General features: G+C 35.6%; 1 protein-coding gene across 5 annotated transcripts in view; it reads right to left on the reverse strand.

Moving 5' to 3' along the window:
• The window catches only part of CTNNA2 (catenin alpha 2), a 455,013-nt gene that overhangs the window by 305,370 nt on the left and 128,115 nt on the right, over nucleotides 1-21,528 (reverse strand). For 4 of the 5 annotated variants that reach the window (XM_042871701.1, XM_042871702.1, XM_042871703.1 and 1 more), the window contains exon 7: nucleotides 17,621-17,824. In XM_042871701.1, the coding sequence (XP_042727635.1) occupies nucleotides 17,621-17,824 (204 nt within the window). Of the gene's footprint in view, nucleotides 1-15,445; nucleotides 15,529-17,620; nucleotides 17,825-21,528 lie in introns of those variants that run through there. The other variant, XM_042871705.1, reaches the window with a different exon arrangement.

Raw genomic sequence — 21,528 nt, forward strand, 5'->3', positions numbered from 1 at the left:
AAGGTATTTGCCAAAACCTCTACCATCCAGCAAATCAATGAAAGCAACTTTGTTTTCTCAAGTGATGATCTTTATATCCAAAATCCAATAATTAATTTATTTTACCTGTTATTAGAGTGGCTTAAGTTGGAGGGGATCATAAAGATCACCTAGTTCTAACCCCCTGCCAATAGGGTGGGTTGCCACCCACCTGATCTGGCAGCCTTTGTCAGTGCCTCACCACACTTTGAGTAAAGAATTTTCCTCTAATACACTAATCTAAATCTTCCCTCTTTTAAACCACTCCCCACTTTCCTATTACTAGCAGACTGTGTTAAAAAACAAAAACCAATACAGAAGCTGCTAGTCAAGCACAGTCACTACACACGAAGAAGTCAGATGAGGGGTCAAAGCAAAGACAGGAACTTTATTTTCTTTGAGAAAAAAATGAAAAAATAAAATAAAAAAAACAAAAAAAAAAAAAAAAAAAAAAAGAAGAACAAGAAAAAACATACATCTGTTGATGAAAGCTTTTAGTATCACGATATTTGTGCAGGTTCATTTCAACCCTATTGCAGCAAATAGAAATTTGCTGCATATATATTTTTAGGTTATATTTTTACTTATTTTTAGTTATTTTTAGTTTAGGTTATTTTTAGTTTTAAGTTTGATTAGTTCCTTTAATCAAATGTATTAGTACTCATTCACTGAAGCATGATGAATTTCCAATCCAGTGATGCTTAATGATACACAAATGCATAGCAGTCCATTCTCTTGAAAATTCTGTATACAGTCTAATAGCATCAAAGCAGGGCTAGATTTATATTTTTCAATCCCTCAAACAGGCTTATTTTTAATTTATCTGTCACCAGGAATGGGAAGATATTTAAGAAACCTCATTAAATATATTTTGCAAAATGCGTATGTCACAATTGTGCGGCTTTCTGTTAAAGAAGGTGAATATCCATGTACATGCATAAGCATTTGCTTTAGGAACTTTCTGAAGAAATCTAGGAGAAATGATATTATCTGATTGTTAGCTACTTTTTATTTATAGCTGGTTGTAATTTAACATTTTAAAACTACAGAACTGGTCTGTATTCTATACTTAGTGGATGTCACTTCTTTATTACCGAAGATAGATTTAATTTTATTTCCCTCAGCTGGTGTTGCACTTCAGTTATTATAGTTCCATTGACTGTAATGAAATGTCACTGCATTGCAATACCAGAGTCAGGAAAAACATTATAAAATCAATATGATGGTTAGGATATTCTTGGCACTCATAATACTTATGGTGCATTTTATAAAAATAGTGGTTAGTAGCTATATTAAGATTTCTTTCCCTCACATCCTATAATTTCTAGTTTCCTATGATACTGAATGCTTCAACTGTTCAACAGAAATTCTCTACATTTGGTGCTATCTGGTATTCAGTTCTTTCAGAAAATCTGATAGCTATTGCCTTTTGGAAACAAAAAAGCAGAAAACTGTAAGACTATTTAAACTCTAAACTCTATACTAGGCATTACTGAAAACTCTCTCCCCTTTCTTCCATCAGATTCTTATTTGGATTCAATAATCACAGTCAGGGATTCAACCAGCGCTTGAATTGTCTTGAAGATGATCCAGCCCACAAAAGGCTCCATGTGAAATAAAACCTTAACACCTTCCTCAAGAAGATTCCCATGCTGAAAATGTAGATTAACTCAGCTCTTCTATGGATCACTTAGGACAACCAGGGAGAGATTCATGGCTTGCAAAGGATGCAAAGATCAAACACTGCAGCTGGTCCCTCAAAAGCACTGAAAAAGTTACCATGGTAGATCTGCTTTGTTCCTTAACTCCTCAAATATTCAAACTGTTCTAACAAGGCAATAAATATCCAGAATTTTCAGATTAAAAAAAAAAAAAACCAAAAAACAATAAGACTAAGTTTGTCTATTATATTTTAAAGATGTTTCCACAGCACAAAGTTTGGAGAGCATTATTATGTATTTGGATGGCAAAGGCAGAGCTCATGTTTTGACACAATAGGTAAGAAAGGAGATGAACTTCTTTCCTTTTTTTTCCAATGGCTTTGGTTTTTTTCTTGTTTTCTTAGACCCACCTTGCAATGAACAATTATAATCAAAACATCAAATAAACATTCCCCCTTCTACTTTATGATTAAAAGTAACAAAGGATGCTACACAAAGAAATGATTATACAGACTCTATTCCTTCGGGCCTTTAAAACCTATTTTAGCATGCTCTGGACAAATCCTCTGTTTTTAGAAACAGTGAGAATATAATGTTGTACATCACATGGTCACTATGGTCTCCTGTAGATAAGACCATGCAGATTACCACCCAAATGCAATGCACCTGAATGCAATGGCTAAACGTTCTGTCAAAACCAGATTACCTTTCATACCAAAATATTCAATGCCAGTATCCATATCAGACACCTGTAAGCCTAATGCCCTCGTGTTCTAAAATTCTGAGTGCCTGCTGTATTATTTTTGTTTTACTTTCCTGCATAAATCCGTTAAACTCAATATGTTACAGCAAATTCACAAAACCAAATGCAATCTGCTGGCCTATAAAACACTGGTTACTGAAAATCGAAGGGTTTAATATAGTAACAATTCAAGGAGTCAGTAAGCAGTCTCTGTGAGATGAAGGTCGAATCACATGCTATGTAACCAAGTTAGATAAGCCATGCTGTAACACAAGGTATGTGTTTGCTATACATAGTGTGGCCTTGAACCCATTCGTGTATTCCATACCTAATAAAAATCTGAACAGTTGGTCTGATTGGATTTTAAGTGATGCAAATTTGAAAATCAAATAGGCAGACTCCTTTTAGACTTGGCCTATTTAAACTATAATTGTAAAGAACTGCAGATAACATTTACAGTGCTACTGGATTCTCAGGAGACTTTACGGAAGGAAATGTATTTATCATTTTAAATTTGTTATTAACAAATAAAAATGTACACAGTATATGATGCTCTATCATTTTGTTATTACAGTTTTGCTTACAGGGCAGTAAAAGTGTAACCACTCTTCAGTGAATGTGAAATGCTCTTTAGTTTTCAGTCATTTAATTATATGGTTTGATTTAAAAAAAAAAAAAAAAAAAAAAAAAAAAGACAGTTAAATTATTGTCATTCTGTTAGTTTGGCAACACGAAGCAAAGAGAAAAAATACTACTTACATTTCCCATACTACAAATTAGGTATGACTCAGACACCAGCTTCACATTCTTAATTAGAAAGTAGAAGTTCAATCTCCAAAGAACAAATCTTGAAAGTAACGACAGATTTGAAAACAGCTTTTACCTAACACTGAACACTCAGTGCGAGTTCATTTGGCTTTGGGTAAAGAGAGACGAGTTAAAAATGTGAAATACACATGCATATGAACATCCTAATATATCAGGAAATGTGTAGTCAAAGAAAATTGAGCACAAGTCAGAATAAAACAGAAAATCACCTGCTCTTTTCCACCTTGATTAGTATCTCCGTCAGAAAAAATATCTGTTTCCCAGTTCTTGAAGACAGATTTATAAGCACTGGCAAATCAAAACAGCATTAAGATTTTCTTGCACTTTCACATCTAAATTCATTTACTTTTCTAATGTTTTGACATCGCTTTTCTTCTTCCTTTCAGGAGAAAGTTATCTCATGTAGTTTTGGCCCTGATTCTGACGTTGACTGCTTATAGCAAAACTGTTTTACTGAATCAAAGCTTTTCTAAACATTTTGCAGTATTTTCTGGCAAAGAAAAGTGCATTGCCATCTCTCCATTTTGATTACACAACGCCAATATACAATGAAAAGCACCTGAAGACACGGCACCTACCACCAGGACTTTATAAACATGGCTTACTTAGGAAGTGTGGCTTATTCCTGCTTCCAGAGGGTGCCAGTCCATCTTCTCTGTATCTTTACAGATAATTTTAGGGAGATTTCCCATCATGGAAATTTAAAGGACATGACACTGTCTTCAGTTTTGTTTCAGTATTCCAAATGTAAATTAAAAAAAAAAAAATCAAATAAAAAAAAAAGCAAGAAAAGTTATGATTTCCTTAAAGAACTGATTCAATAAAGTTTTAAAACACCTACAAAGAAAACTACCAAAGAGTTATAGCTGTTGCATTTCTCTCCTTTCCGATCTGTCCTGGACTATACAACTCATAAAGCTGAAGGGGGAAAAAGGAATAAAAAAGAAAAAGATGCTAAATAGCTACTCTAGAGAGTTGTGTACATCTCTAAAATCCTTAATGCTCTACAGACTGTTTAAGAAAGGATCCTAAATTATTCATTTTTCAACAAAAAAAGATCACCTTTTGTGTAGAAACTCCCTGGACCATAAATTGCTCGAGGCAGAGAGAATAAATTTTGCAAAGAATCACAATCACAATGTTTGTCAGGTTCTTATACTCTTCTTTAGTCACCCCCTGTGACCATTATCAGAGAAGAGATACTGGGCCACATAAATCTGACCCATTTTATGTTCTTTCCTTCAAATGTAGCCACCTCCTTTCAAGATAAGAGCAATTTTCAGTGCTGAGAACCTATATAGAATTATTTAACATCACTGCAACAAAAGCCCATAAGATATGTGTAAATCATCATCTGAAGTTACTCACTATATCAGACACGAACAACCTACTGTATCAAAATTTCTTTCAAATATGGGATTGCCAAAAGGACACGGATGCTCATTCATGCAGTGTTTGAAACACTCTTTCAAAGCCATCTCCAGAACACTCTTTCTGACTTTGTCTTTCGTAAACTGCCCTTCCATCAAGTCTTCCTGTCTTAAGGCCTGTTCTCTATGTAAAATTTTGTCTTATTTCCAAATCTGTCTTGAGGACACTTTAGACAATGGTGAGTGAAAAGCATCCCTCAAAAATGATCAACGTAAAACTTAGCATATTTTGAAGGTGTCAAACTCTTTCAGCTCATCAGAGGGAATCCAAAATGCCCAGGTTCCTCACGACTGGAAAACGTTTCTCCAGAAATACAAACCCAGGCCCAAACGAGCAGCAATTTGTCATCCCAATCACCTGAGACATCTTAAATTCATAAAGACAATTAAAAATTCTGGATGAGGAATTCTAGAAGGTAACAGACATTAAAAAGCAAACAGTATTCTTTCCCTTTCACCTGTGCAGATCATTCTTCTTTCACGTTCTCTTTTGTACCCAGATATGAGGCAATAAGGATGGATTTGATTAATTGGCTACTGAAAAAACAATCCAGTAGAGATGAACCAACCAAAGTAACTTTCTGTTCAGAACGTGGGGATAGCATCTAACAAACTATGATCACTCGAAATGAGCAACTGTATTAGAAATTAATACAAAGAAGAGCCACGTTAGCCATTTATCTTCTAAGGCAAAATACTTTGTTTGACACAGTTCTATAAAAAGCTGTCCATCAGCACTGCCACCAGCTCCAGTTTGTTAATTAAAAAAAAAAAAAAAAAAGCAATTTGCCTAAAAATCTAAATCACACTAATGCAGTTAGACTACTGTGGGGTTAGCCATCTGGCTTAGAGGCTCATTAGTAAAGAAATGACCCCTATGCATAAAGCACAGTTGGGTCATTCCAGGCTAATGAGCCTTCAAGCTTTATTGTTTGGTACATACAAATGGTTGGATATAGATGTACTTTGCAAGCTTAGTCCTGCACACTTGCAATCAAGCGTATCTTTTATTTATTTATTCATTTTTTTAAATTATTATTTACATTGAAAGAAGAAAAAAATGCTTCAAGAGAGAAATAAAAGGTTTTTCACCTAAGGCAGATTTGTAAACAAAGTTTCTTGTTAGATTCTGGGAAAAATAAATAAAGAAATGAACTGTCTCCGTATTTCTGTTTCAAAATGTATTTCATCAGTTAAACCCGATGTGGAATTGCAAAACATTAACTACTTAATGCTTTGTTTTTTTAAACATTTGATTTCATAACTTTTAATTTAAATTCACACTGACAAAATGCTTGAAGCTGAACCTTTGGATTCATAGTCTGCTGGCTATCCATGCAGAACACATGAGGTGAACCAGCACCCATAAAAACTGAGACCCAAACCGAACAAAATATACAATCACATTTTAAACCATTAGAATTTGCTTTACTGCCTTTCATGAAGATATCTACATCCTACAATTCTTACATTTTAGATCCCTGATAGAATCTTTTATGCATTCACATAATGACAAACAACTCTTTGCTGACACTTGTGGAATTTGCCTCATCATACATGCGGGCACCAAAAGGCATGCATAAGGGTTTGTGCTCACCTACCCATTCAGAATGATAAGACATAATTTTGTGATGAGCCAATGCTTTCATGATTGACTCAAACAGCAAAAAATTCCTCCCCCACTCTTTTTTTTCTTTCCAATTTTTCTCTTTTTCTTCTCCTCCTATATATCTAGCAATTCATAAAACTAATTGATGTTCGTAAAAAAAAAATCATTAAGATAGTTCAGAAAGAAAAGGAATTTACAAGAAATGGTTACAACAGCTTCACATCACAGCAACTTCTGGTGTTCCATATAAAAAACAACTAACACAATTCAATAGCCTCATAAATCCCTTGGGTGAATGGTCCAACCAGGTTGGAAACCATTAAATAGGGGTTCTGTTTAATTGCTTCTTTTGTCTATGATAAAATACAGCTAATGGAATGCCAACCAGTTTCATGGCTTCCCTGTGTTCCAGATAATGCAGTTATGTTACTGTGTGTTTAAGTGATTACATCTGATACCATCATTTGTCTTACCTATCACTGTCAAACTCTTTCTAACCCAATACAATGTCTCTTTTCAGCTGAGACTGAATGGTGTTTAATACAACAGCTTAAGAGAACCAAAGATTTCATTAAATTAATATGTCTCTGGTTAATTCTACCTTATCTACTTATTCAGCTTACCCTTAAAACCTAATTAAAATCTCATTTATCTGATCCCAGGATTCAAATACGATTTGGCAATGAATTTGACAGCCTTATAGTAACTACATTACTACACATTGTGCCCCCAGGTATTTTAGATGCTATCAGAAAAAACTCAGTCACTGTCCACTTAAACTCCAGAATTGCCTCTTGGGGATCTCTGACTTCAAACTGAAATGTTTCACCACAATGCAAAAAGTCTGTGATGCTATGAAAGATATGAGTCAATCCTAGGCATAAATAGGAAGAATTTCCTTTGAATAAAAGGAAATTATAACCTGTGTGCTTAACTCAAAACCTGACCAAATGCCCAAAACAATTTCCAATGTTGTCACATGCTGTAATGTGTCCAACTGGGTTTCTCCATTTTTTATGTTTTTTTTTTAATAACTGACAAGCAAATGAAAGAATTAGTCAAGGCATCAGTTAATTAATTGACAAACACATAAACAACCTACATAACATATGTATTGTGAAAATACAGAGCCAATATGTTACCCTAAGCTTAATCATAGCTTACTTTATAAAGCATATAAGCTTAAAGCCTTATTATAGAGAAATAGATTTCACAAAACATTTCATTTCGTTCTGTTGAAGTCAAATACATGCTACAACATTTTGACATAGTTTTAATCTTTGCTAAAAGGAAAGGCTCTGAAAAAGTCTCCAAATGTTATCAAATATTATGAAAACTGAATCAATATGTAAAATTACAAAACAAAAATCCAAATATGGAAAGAAATTATTCCTCCAGCTCAGCCCTTAAAGAAATGAAACAACAGTTTCCTCTTATTTCACTAAGTTTCAGGGAGCTGCTTACAGTATAGTTGCCTTTCATGCCTTTCATTCCTCAAGTAAAGACACAAAAATAAACCACACATCCTCCCAGAGTCTGTCTAATACATAATTCTGAAAAAGTGATGAGTTACTGGGTCAGCAGACACAATCTGTCTACTGTATTTATGAAACCATAAGATAATTCTCCAGGTCAAACGTCAAAGCCCAACAAACTAGGATATATCTCTTTGTATTTTATCTTATGTCTGTTGTAGAAGGCAATTTGTAAATTAGTCTTTACTAAGTTGCCTGCGTTCTTGAGTCTTGCATCATAAATCTGAAATAATTTCAGAAGGGCAGAGGAAGCTCTTATCCCTTGCTTGCCAAATCTGTTAGTGAAATATAAAATTATCAAGGCATTTAAAAGAAATGCAAGTAGAACTTAACATTCAATTTGTATTTGATAATTAACACACTTAATATTAACTTGATTTAAATATATATATTTTCTCAAATAAAATTTTGAATCTATTTTCTTCTAAAAATCCCGTAACTATTAAAAATTAACCTCTTCATTTTATATTTTATTACATTTTCTTTGATTGCAGCTATAGCACATCAGAATGCAGATCTCCAGTTAGGTAGAAAACATTTCTGGTATGCAAGTGTGCCCTCTTCTGGACATCTATTACCATGACTTCAGATGTCATTTCTCTAATATGAAATCTTCTAAGTTAAAATCATTCTTTGTGTAGGTAAAAACATAAATAACTCAAACCAACACAGTATATGCAAAGCAGAGCTTAGTGGACAATACTGTACTCAAACCAACACAGTATATGCAAAACAGAGCTTAGTGGACAATACTGTAACTCCCTGATTTTGTAGTTTGGATTGCTAATTGGAAGTGTAAGCACCATAATAACATTCATACATAGATTTGCGTTCTCTGCCTGTTTGTGGGAAAGTGGATTCTTGATGTTTTTTTATGGTACTCAACCGCATCAATTTCTCTTCACATCCTCTGTCCTTCCCTCAGCTCCATGTGCCTTCTTGCAGGCTTTTAATGAGAAGGAAGCAAGTCTACCAAACTGCTCAAATCTGACTTCATGCATTGCTATAGCACATTTTGGCAATGCTCAAAAGAAGTGATACAAACCCATTTTCTAAACTGGGACACAAATGCCCTGACAAAGAACACATTGATGGTATGCACTCATACTCTCATGAAGTCCCAGCGTTTCTTTATAGTTACACCCTCCTCTGCTCACCTGCAGAATAATAATACCTCAAAGACACAAATGTATATAGTTAATATATTGTTTGAGTTTCCATTGATACCTTCAGATTTTCCTCAGTGGAAAGAATATGGATATACTGTGCGTATAAAAAAAAAATCAAGTGAACAGAAGATGTTACGGAGCCTTCAGGATACAGATTTCTGATGCTTACTAATGTTATTCGGTTCATGCTTATTTTGTTTGATACATTCCCAGTAACACTAAACACTGGGCAGCCTGGTCTAGTATTAAATGGGGAGTTTGGTGGCCCTGCATGTGGCAGAGGGGTTGGAGATTCATGATCCTTGAGGTCCCTTCCATCCCTGGCTGTTCTGTGATTCTTAAAGGCACTCTGAATGTTTTACCTTGCATTCAAAAGCCTACATTGCATAACAATATGTTATCTGGACATACTGTACAAGTATTGAAACTGAAATGCATACACAAAAGGCAGATGCACATGGAGATAATCATAATGCTACAGATATAGTATAAAATGTGTGAGAAATCTTTCTCACTTCTCTTGACTTGCAGACTAGGAAAAATAACAAACTAATGACCCATAAATGCTAACTCTGGTATGAAGAAAAATTATTAAAGTTATGAACCACACCACATATTCAGTCTTTCCTACAGGTGAAAAAAAAAATAGCTTTAACAATATTATTTTCAGATAGCCTTAACCTTACAAACATTATCGCTGTGCTTTCCAGCATATTAAAAGCAGTGATGCAGAAGTCATTACTTCTGTAAGAACACATTTTAAAAAGATCAAAACCAATTAATGCAAGATAAAATGAGTTAAAATACAGCATTCAGTAGAAGGAAAATTAATGCTTTTTTTTTTCTTTCAATACTCCTTTGGTCTGAACAATTTAAAAGAAGCAGGCACTCTTAGTATACTCAGTACTTCTCAGTTACTGAAATATAATTGCATGATTTCCAGTAATGAATCTGTCTGGTATCAAAAGGACTCTTAAAAATGCATTTAGTTAATAATGGAATGGCAATGAAGACATATTAAGGAAGAGAATACACAGAAGGATTGTAACATAACATCATTTAGACCATATTTTTTCCGACACTTCATGTCAACTACATCATTAACTGTACACAGAGATAAAGGAAAATGAAAAAATAAGTCCTCACATACAGGCATTTAGTTGAATTCACTAGGCAATCTAGGAAACTCCCATGCTAATTTGGAGGGAAATACCTTGTCAGAAGCATCATTCAACCTAATACTGCAATTCAGCCTCAGATTCCAAAAATCTCTATTTGTTTACATGTTATCAGGAGATACAAAGCTTTCTCAATGGCACATCATGGTCCAGCTTTACAAATACAGCATACAGTAGGGACCTAGAGAAGGCTCTCCAATGGACACCACCAAGCCAAAGCCATCAGTAGTGCAGTTCAGAAAGCCCCACAAGTCATAACTCAGATGAAATGTCACAGGGCTGTGTTATTCTATGACTAAAGAAAGATCAAGAGAGGTCAAGGCAAATTTTTTTGCATGTTTGCCAAGGCATTCCCAAGGCATCAAGTTTGTTTTTGATAAAAAACAATGTTGTTAACTGAATCTCCTCCAAAAATAAATGTAAACGTGGACTTGCAAACTGAGAAAATGCAGAAATGAGCAAATAAGACAAAAAGTGGGAAAAAAACACCTCACTTGTATAATTGTAAGCAGTGCAGCATTTCTGTAAACATATCATAAAGAAACTAGGCATCTCCTATGAGGCCCCGATGATCAAAAAATAAGACTCAAAAGGTTCCTTGAAATGTGGCTGAATCCTTTTGGAGTTATAATGTAGGTGGCATATTTAGATAGTGATTTATGTACAGTCAGGAGAAGTTGAGGCACTCAGGAGAGATGCATAAACGTAAAGCCTAAAGTACTTGAGAAGAAACACTGTGGCACATCATAAAATATTTGCAAATTGGGAACATATTCTTCTCCTCCAGTCATAACTACTGTGTTTCCAGTTGTTTATTTCAAGTTAGGGAAGACAAAACTGCTTGTATAACATCCCAACGTGTAAAGTGGGTAGTAAATGAGCTTATCTCCAGCTTGAAATACAATATGGACAATTTCAGACAAGCTGTTCTTCTCTAGAAATGCTTCAAAAAGCTCACTGTTCAACCACAGTACCAACAAGAATCTTGTCCAGCCAAAGTGGTCATGGTCACATCAGTCAGTCCTGGTGACTCAGCGTTCAGTCACCTGTCACTCAGCCCAGCCTCCATCCCAGGATAGCTACAGACATCATCCTATTTCATAACAGTAATTTACCTCTCACTGTCACCCAGGCTAACCTTATGCAAGGTTATTCAAGAATTACTGCCTTTCTCTTTTAAATATGAATTCAAATGGAGCTGTTAAACACAGGAGCTGACAGTATCTTGAGAGTTTATAGATTTCCCTTTGCTATCAGTTTTTTTCATTCTCCAATCAAGCACAGTAACTTTAGCTGTCTTTTAAGGACATTTCATTTTCATGTAGTGCAGCATTACAGTTTTACTTTGAGAAGTTAAAACCTTCTACTGATATATTTGTGAAGAAAAACTGCCTGGAGACTTATATTTTGCCTCCTTGTTTTCTTATGTTTTGCATCTTCAAGATATGACATTTTCTTTTCTATAGAAACAGGAATTATAGCCCGTAGCACCTCAGTTGCAGTGAACAGCAGTCAGCAATAGGTAGCAGCTTTAGAGAACAAGATTAAAAAGAGCAAACACTAGGCAACATTATTCCTATGGTAATATCAGTAAAATATCAACAAAAACAAGCCTAGCCTGTAGAGCTCTGAAACTCATACCTATATATATTATATAGCAGTAATACAAGGAATCCAGAAAGATGTGTTCAATCCAAAGAGTAGTCAAAAAAGTCAACAAACAATACTGTGCATTCTCTGTCCTGAAACACAACTGTAATAAATTGAAACCCAAGCTCTTCTGAAATGGTAGCAGTAGCTGAAAGCAGGAGCACTGGGTGGGAATGAAAGTTAACAAGTCCAAAGGCTAGAGCAGATAAGTAGGTATTTGAACTGGATGGGAAATATCTTTTCAAATGTGCACTTGTACTCCTTCCAAGCCAGAACTCAATTGGTTACAGAGATCTTTAACAGTCGTGGCTTACTCACTTGTCAACCACTTTCCAAATTTGTCTGTGATACTCCACAGCAACCCAAAATTCACAAGCTGTCTTTATTTGGCACTGAAACCAAGGATGTCAGAACATCTTTTTAAAGCATATTTTTCTAAATATATCATTTTCTTCTTTTCTCATTTTAACCAGACATCAACAAGCAGCACCCTCGTGTTTGCAAGAAAGAGTGCCCAGAGCTGGTTTACATGAATTTGGCAACACACTGCTAACCCACGAATCTAAGCTTAAGAGCTGGAGCTAGAAAGTACCTAGGACTGCTGTTTCCTACCAGCCTGCAACACAAGTCATAAAGGACCCACAAGAGCAAAATAGCAGGAAAATTGGCCACGATCAGAGCTAGCCATCCACTAAACAATGCTTTCATTTAAATAACTGGGAAACAGTTGTATTAACAGCTTCTGCTGAACTATATTTTGTTCTCTGCAGGACAGGAGCCAATAATGGTTTATTATTATTTTTAAACAAATGATTGCGTTTATTACATCTATCTAAGATTTTGAGGAAAAATACTTCCATTTTTCTACGAGATATGCCATATAATCTAATCAACTGAGATGTTTCTTGCCTCCGCTTCCCACAAATAAAAGATTTTAGAGTTGAGTTCAGCACGGAAATAAGAGAGATCATTCTGGAAAAACACTTTGACAGAGCTACTGATAAGAAAAATGGAAATTATATATTACTAGATATCTGCTACAAGATATACAATCAATAATGAAACAGTATATATGTCATCTCCATAGAAGTTCTTTCTTAGTTCTTAAATACTGTGAGATTCTAGTTATACAAATACATGATTAATGCTTAGAATGCATAAAGATACTAGGAAAAAAAATCTGTAGCAACAATAATTCAAAAACCTCCTACAACAATAACACCACTTAAATAACCTCTGAATTGGGTCTGAAACATCTGAGTTGAAGACATCTTGAAAAAAAAAAATCTCATTCAATATGTAGGACACAGAACAAATCATCAATTATCTGAGAAGATGGAACAAAGAATCAGAACACACCTCTTCAACCATGTCTTGTCACAGTCCTCTACTGTTGTGACAGTTCTTTTCAGGGAACTGGGCTTCTTTAGTTTGAAGAAGAGAACGCTCCAGGGAGATCTCACTGAGGCCTTCCAATACTCAAAGGGAGTTTATGAACAGGAGGGGGAACGGCTGTTTACGAGGGTTGATAGTGATAGGGCAAGGGGGAATGGTTTTTAAAAAACTGAGGCAGGGGAGGTTTCGGTTGGATATTAGGAGGAAATTTTTCACACAGAGGGTGGTGAAGCACTGGAACAGGTTGCCCAAGGAGGCTGTGGATGCCCCATCCCTGGAGGCATTCAAAGCCAGGCTGCCCAGAGCCACGTCCAGCCTCATCTGGTGGTTGGCAACCCTGCACATAGCAGGGGGTTGAAACTAGATGATCACTGTGGTCCTTTTCAACCCAGACCATCCTATGATTCTATGATGATGATTCTTTATGACATAAAAAAGGACATAACTACTAAACTAGCACCATTTTTCTCTTCAAAGTTGAAATCTGCCCTGTTCTCTCTAACTGAACTTTCTGTTTTGTTTTGTTTTTAAATTTGGATGCCAACATTCTGAAAGTGGCATTTGCATTTTTTTAAACTCATATCCCTAGGCCACATATCTGGAAATTTAGTTTAACCAATCTTGCATCTCGCTCACCAAACCATATGATGACTTGTGGTATCTATTTATCCAGTTTTCTGAACTGCACAACAGTTTTAACTTATTTGGTAAACTTTGGGTAACACACAGATTTCTCCCTGACATAAAACTAAACTTAGGAACATTATAATCTACACGGCAGCCTGTGATGGATCCATAAACACTGGAAAAGCAAACAGGGGAAACAACAGCATTGTGTGTGTGTTAAATCTTCCTTTGCATTGCAGCAGAGTATATTGATCTACCAAAAGCTGCTAAAGCAGCTAGCAATGAAAACAGACCACAGGTGCAGGGAATATCAGGAGATACAACCGATGTACTTTAAAAGCCCTGCAGGAGCACAGAAGGTAAGATTCATGCCTCTCCACAGGCAGCTTTCTAAGGAAGAGGTGGGCACAGCGGGTGTTCTGCAGGTGCAGGAAGTTTTCTAACACAACCTATGCTACATAAAAAGCAGAAGTTCTTACATTGTTCAGCCTGATGCTATTTCCTTATCTTGGAGCAAAATCTGGAAAAACCCCTTTTTTTCTCCTTGCATTGCCTTTAGCATTTAGACAGAAAGCACAAGCAGCTTGTATCATCACACAGCCAACTTTCTGTTTCATACAACTGCCTGTAACCCTCCCAGTTTCCTCTTTGTGTCTTGAATACCATCCACAGATACAACAGCAAAAAATAAAAATAAATAAATCAGTATAACTTCAAGAGTGACAATTCCATTCTGAGTGTTTCTTTTCCACTATATTTTACTTTTGTATGTACTGAAATTTAATGTAAGATAGAATGCAAACTACAACAAATTTTCACAGTTCTATGCAGTGTCAATGTTTAACACAGAAAAAAGGATTACAGAATCTACTTGGCTACTAAGCAGTTTGAAGTCCCCTGTGATTCCCAATCATACAAGTAGATAACAAGAAAGAAAAAGTTTTATGCTGGGGAACAACTGACCTTGCATTCACTCTAAATGACATTGCAAGTATCCAGCAATTGCATTGTCTGAAACTGTACACTAGGACCACTGAATATTCAATTTGTTCTATGCTTTCTGTATGTCATGACAAGTATCAGAGAAGTATGTAGATAAGATCAACAATCATCCACCAAATTGAGCCATCATTTTCCAGGTGTTATCAAAAGAAGTGAAAAAAGGACAAAAAATATTTTATGTGATTTGAAATGATAGAAGGATTTCAGTGGTTTAAGCCTCTGCGGGCAGAAGTCAAATACGTCCATCCTCACCAAATCATCTCAGAGGTACAGACTCAGACTTACAACTTCATCATGTTAGGCAGCTTGGTGTCCATGATTCAGTTTCACCCTTTTGAAACTTAGCCAAGCTTTTAAAAAACTTTGCAAATAAAATCTTCCATTCTCACTAGCTAATATATTCTGAGGTCTTCAGATAGAGTTATTCAGCTTATAATACATCAGATTATAAAACTTAGCTTATGAAAGGCCTTAACAGGATTCACCTGATATCCATCAGTTATAAAAGAAGCTTAAACACCTCAGGCTCAACTGATTTGATTAAGGTAGAAGCCAAGCCATTTGCTGTTCCTACAGCACATGGATGTGGGGCTGGCAGATACAACACAAGACCTACGGTAGATCCAAAAGCTTCCTATTGGCACACTGAGGTCAAGAGCTTCAGTTCAAATGATCTGAAATTACCTGAAACAGTAATTTAAAATGGCACTAAGCATCTACTTTAGATGAACTGAGATCCTCAGCTAGCTATACGTATCTACATGTTAAAACATATTTCAGTGTCTTCAGATGTAAACTGAATCTCACCTCTTGTATCCACTATGATCAGCTTAGGCAGTGTTTAGTACAATATCATTCTTAAATTCTGCTCTCACAGGCACGTTTAAGTTAGAAGTACTTCACTTTTTAGGAAATCAATTATATATTGAATCGTTACAATGTGCATTCAATCACTACAAAAAAAGAGCTTAAGTCAATTATATTCCCATACACAACATGAAAAGTCATAATTATAGAAATGGTGTGGTATGGCTAAAATTAAGAAAAAAAAAGGAAGAAAAAATGAAGATACCTGTTACCGTGGGGTAACAGATATTCACACCATTATGTGTTTAAGCAACAACTAGGAGGCTGTGAGCCATCTTCAATGTGTTCATAAATGCTTACAGTCACTTAAAACTTTCCGTTCTCTGCAGACGGGGTCAGAAATAAAATAAAGAGTGTTTCTGGTCAGAAGGCAAAGTGCATTTCGCTTCCAAAAACCTGTGCCCTTAAAAAGATACACCGCAATGACAAATGACAATCCATCAGATCTCTTTTTGAGAGACTTATAACAATGACACCTAACTAATAATTCCACATAGCAAGATTTTGTAGCAAGCAATCCAGAACATTTCCTTCCATCAAAGCCTCTTCATAATGACTAACCAAGAATGCAAGAGCTTAGACTTTGCTTTCTATCACATTACAAGAACTTTTCAACCATCACTCAATTTAACAATAACAAAAAGAAAATATATTCTTTCAAATTCTCCACCAGCATTAAGTTACTTCTTACAGTGACTATTTGGAATATATACCTTAAAATGCCAATGTTGTTTCTATCTGTACAACAAAATAACTCAATTTTGCTGTTTATCAGCCTACCATGTATCTGTGTAACAATGTACACGACAATGTTAACGGCTCATCCTTGGACAGTCTTACTAATGATATGATTCCAGAAAAACAGATGAAAAAATTGCAGTCATAGCCTGGTAGAGACGACAGACAAGCATAAAGTAGGATTGTCATTCTGAGAATGTTTGTTTACATATCTGTTTGCAGATATTTAAGATCATAATCATATCATATTTAAGATCATTCTCTTTGTAAAGAGGATTTAAAAGTTTGCATTGATATTACATTCCAGTGCCCAGAAGGTCAAAGAAAGGTGATGACAGCCACAAGGACTGTTAGCTTCAAATGGTGACTATCATGTTCTTTTAAAGGGAAAAAAGCATTTCTTTATAGTTCTCCCAACAATAAGTTGACATTTTTAAGTTTTTTATATGGCTTAGGAATTCACACATCCTCCACAAGACTCAGGAGTAATTTTCTGGAATAAGTTAGGTACAACAAAGGCTACGCACTGCAACTACCACGTTGTCAACAGCTCTTGAGTCCCTCCACAAACAGCTGTACTTAAGGCATGGCAGGCATCTTGTGGGAACAGCAATACTGATTAATATTACTCACTGCTTCCACAGATACAGAATATTTAATAGCTCCAACAGAAAGGAAAGACCTTCAGTGGATTAACCCACACAGCTGACACATTATCTCACATGAGCATCTACAGGTATCATCTTAACAAACATACACCACGACCATTACTGCACAGAGAATATCCTTTTGATAATGAACTGTATTCATTTTCACTAGTGAAAACTGTTCTCAGGCCATCATCCATTGACACTTCTTGCCACTAGGTTTCATTTAAAAAGTATTTTGTCCCAGTGTGATTATTTGATGGCTGTTTAGTGTACAAGAAGGAACTTCAATGCTACTGCTATGGAGAGCAAGGAGTTCCTTCACAGACCAAAAGACACTGTGAACTTCTAATTGCACCAAAGCTCTGCCAAAATCTTGCAAGATATTTAAAAATGAAATGATTCAAACCACTCATACGAAGAAGCATAATTGTTTGGGTTTTTTAAACAGTTAGAGCCTTTTGCTAGAGAAAAGTTGAATAATTTAGCGGAAAAGAAACCAGTGCTAAGCATGCATCACTTACATTGTTCATGTACTCGCTGAGCAGGTCCTGCAGTGCCTGCCGCACGGCGTTGCATTCGGCTACGATGCGCTCCCGGCGGTCATCCCGCGTGCACGAGGAGTCTGCCATCAGCGCCGCCCCGCTGATGATGCTCTCCAGCCTCTCCTCCAGTGATGGCCTGAAGCGGGCCTCGCTGAACGTCATGGGGTCTAAGATGATTTTGTTCTGAAAAAGCAAAATGGTAACGAGAAGATGAGCGGGATAAACGGATCACCATGAAAGATGTGGATCTGTTGGAATGGGTCCAGAAGGTCACAAAGATTATCAGAAGACTGGAGAACCTCTCCAACATGGGTTGAGGAAGTTGGCCTTGTTCAGATTGGAGAAGAGAAGGTTCCAGTGGGGACCTCACTGAAGCCTTCCAGTTCTTAAAGGGAACTTCTACACAGGAAGGAGACTGACTTTTTACATGGTCTGACAGGGATAACACAATAGTATTAGTCTAAAGGAGTGGAGATTTACATTATATGTTAGGAGGAAATACTTTACTCGCAGGCTGGTGAGGCACCAGAACAAACAGGCTGCCCAGAGAGTTGTGAGTGCCCCAGCCCTGGGAGCATTCAGGACCAGACTGGATGGGGTCCTGGGCAACCTGACTTGATGGGTGGCAACCAGCCCACAGCAAGGTGGTAGAAATAGATGGGCTTTAAATTCTCTTCCAAGCCATTCTATGATTCTATAATTCTATACCTTGATTATTACTACTTTTAACGTTTCTTATTTCAGCAGTTTCAAAGAGTTTCTAATCTTCCCTATGGATAAATTACCTACCAAAGAAATAGATTTCCTTAGAAATAAATACTAAAGAAATGCCCAGCAGCTAAGAAATCTCATTGTATGCATGAAAATAATTCACAGCATATTTTTTAGCATACGTAAACATTACTGTTACAAACAGAACAACTGGTTCAAATACCAGTTTGGGAAGCATAAAGTAAAACAAACAAAAAAAACAACAACAAAAAAACACAACTTACTGGGTTATGTATGCAATGATTGTGCATCTCTCACAAATATACACTTTACATATATATATATATATATACACATATAATCTTGATGTACCATAATTTCACAAGTTTTTGTTTTCCTCTCAACCATCAGAATTTTTTTTCTTAGTCAGAAAATTCATTTGAAAGATGCAAATATTCAATCACCATTTTAGAAGTGCAAGCTTTTTATGACTGAAAAGAAAGTTGGATTTTTTCTCTTACTAGATTTATACTGCTAAAACGTTACTATGTTATAGCAATATATAGCAAGATGATACAGTTAATTTGAAAAAAATAAATTATATTAAAATGTAAATCAGGATGTAGGTGCATGATATATGATAAACATTCTCTTTTAACACTGAAAACTGTATCAGATTATTATGAAGAGCAGATGCTCCAACAAAGTTATTCTAGGTTAAATTCTGATTCTGTTACATATGGGGTATGGCATCTAATTGACATCAGTGAAACTTCCAATTAATTCTTCTGCACATACATACACACACGAAAAAAATTAAAAAATCCAAAAAATAAAAAGTATTAAAGAATTACTCTCACTACTGCACAGGAAAAAAAAAAAGGATCAAGCCCTGCAATATTTACAACCTAACTAAATGCAAGGCAGTTAAATAGCAACAAGTTTAAGGATGTCATGAAATGTATTAATATTCATTCATTACTAAGATACAGAAGAATTCTAAGCAGATATCTTATTATTCAAGCTCCAGGAACTGCTGACTTCACAGAAATAAATGCAACATTAACCAGAATGTGAAATAATGTCTTGCACGCATCTTCTAGGGTCTATGTTTCATTGCTGCAAGCAAAGCAGTTTTACAAGCATCTAAATTAGAAATGACTTCTCTAATAGCTGGGCCTACGCATATTTATACAGCAGTGCTTTTCAATCAAATGTTAATACTTAGAGCTTGCTGCAGTACTTATGTTCATAGCATTGGGACTTTCAGAAAGGAGCTATATAAATTCATGTTTACAATAGTATATTTATTTCTGTAATAGCAAGAATGAAACTGCATCGACTGACCCATCTTAGCAATTTGTGTCAATTATAAGAAGCACAGGTAAGATAAATTCCTTTAAAAACCTGTAAAGGACAAGTCTCAAGTTTCCATCACTTATTGACAGCCAGTCAATGAATGATGAATGTAAATGAATTGGAACATTTAATATGTTTTAATCAATTAGCTAATATTAAAACCATAAATCAGTGACTGACACTATAATCCAGGTTTTCTAGTTAAGTGTTTCAAGGCTCTTTGCAACTGCAGACTGACTGGTGTCATCTCTATCTTTGCAGTGAGCTATAAAGTACATTATTTTGGCTTTATTTGCTGAAACAAATTCCAAGAAAATTAATTTCAACATAGTTACAGACTTAAAGTGTGTTAAACTTGGAATACCTTCTTTAGATATTGTAGGTAAGTATACCCTCAATTTTTTAGAAGTCATAAACGAATAGTTGCAATGTATTCATAAAGAACAAAAGCTTTCAGAAAATAGATGCCTCCTTACTAATGAGTAGTACATGCCATTTCTTTCTTGCTCAAAGAGGAATAATCTCTCATAAACATTAATAAACTTCTGAAATCCAAAATCTGAGATAATTATCCACATTTGGACAAACAATATTGAAAATAACTACATACTATGGCCTGCTCCAAAGAGACCAAGGGCAGAGACTGTAATGGATATACCTTTAAATTTTAACCCATGATTTTAGTTATGTGTTATAGGAAGTCCTATAGCAGGAACCACTCAAACCAGAAGAGGATGAGCTTCACAAGAAGCAATGCAAGTGCAGCAGTGACCTGACTTGGCTTTGGTGCCCTATACCTGTAAGCAATGCATTATCTCTCCTGTCCTGAGCTATCACCATAACAGAAGTGAGCCAAGGCATGGACTAAAGGAACCCAGCAAATGTTTTGTGGTAAGTTTATACGATTGATCTCTGTGTACATATTTTAGGGTGGAAAGAGGGGTAATGATTAATGAGGATGCAACTGATAGTCTAGGATTCCAAATCATATCATGTCATGCTCACTTATACAATCTGGGAGGAAAGAAGGAGGAGAAGTGGACGTTTGGGCTTACAGTACTTTTCTTTCCAAGTAACCATCACATGTAATGATTGCTACTTTCCTGGAAGTGGTTAAACAACTGTTCTAATTTTGCCTTCCTTCCTGTGTACACAGCTTTTGCTTTATTTCCACCCACAAGTTCTCAGGCTTTTACCTTTCCAGTTCTTTTTGCAGTCTCACTAGGGAACAGTAATCAAGCAGCTGTGTGAATCTGAACTGCCTGCTGGGTTAAACAACAAAATGTATTTATGTAGGTGTTGTGATCAGAGAGCATACAATCATTCAAACTTCACCACAGCAATCTCAATTGGAATATATTTTTCAACAACATAAAATAAATAAGGTTTAATACAAACAAAAACAAAATGTTAAGATGAATTTAATCTTTTAAAGCAATTCTGGAATTCCATAAGAACTACTGCCAGTTTATAATAGTCTGCATTTTCCAAATTAATGCTTTTAATCTGCTCTTGCAAAAAGTTACTTACTTAAGGTATTGCTGTCTCGTTCATGACAAATTTCCTTACCTGTTGGTTTACACAAGTAGACTTAAAATTTCAGCAGTTACACAGAACCACCGCATCATTTAATTTTTATACATAAAAATAATTTTTAAGATTTAGTTAGGGAAAAAAAAAAAAAAAAGTCCAGATCTGCAGAAGCTGAAAAACAGCCAAAATAAAATAGATCCAAATAGATCCTAAGTCAATGTATAGAGTCATAACCTTTGATACTGCTCAGCGTTTTAGCAAGCTTGAAAAAAAAGAAAAAAAAT

This window comes from Lagopus leucura, unplaced genomic scaffold (assembly GCF_019238085.1).
Source record: "Lagopus leucura isolate 7727_CA_CO unplaced genomic scaffold, USGS_WTPT01 Super-Scaffold_100004, whole genome shotgun sequence".
In the NCBI taxonomy this organism is placed as follows: Eukaryota; Metazoa; Chordata; class Aves; order Galliformes; family Phasianidae; genus Lagopus; species Lagopus leucura.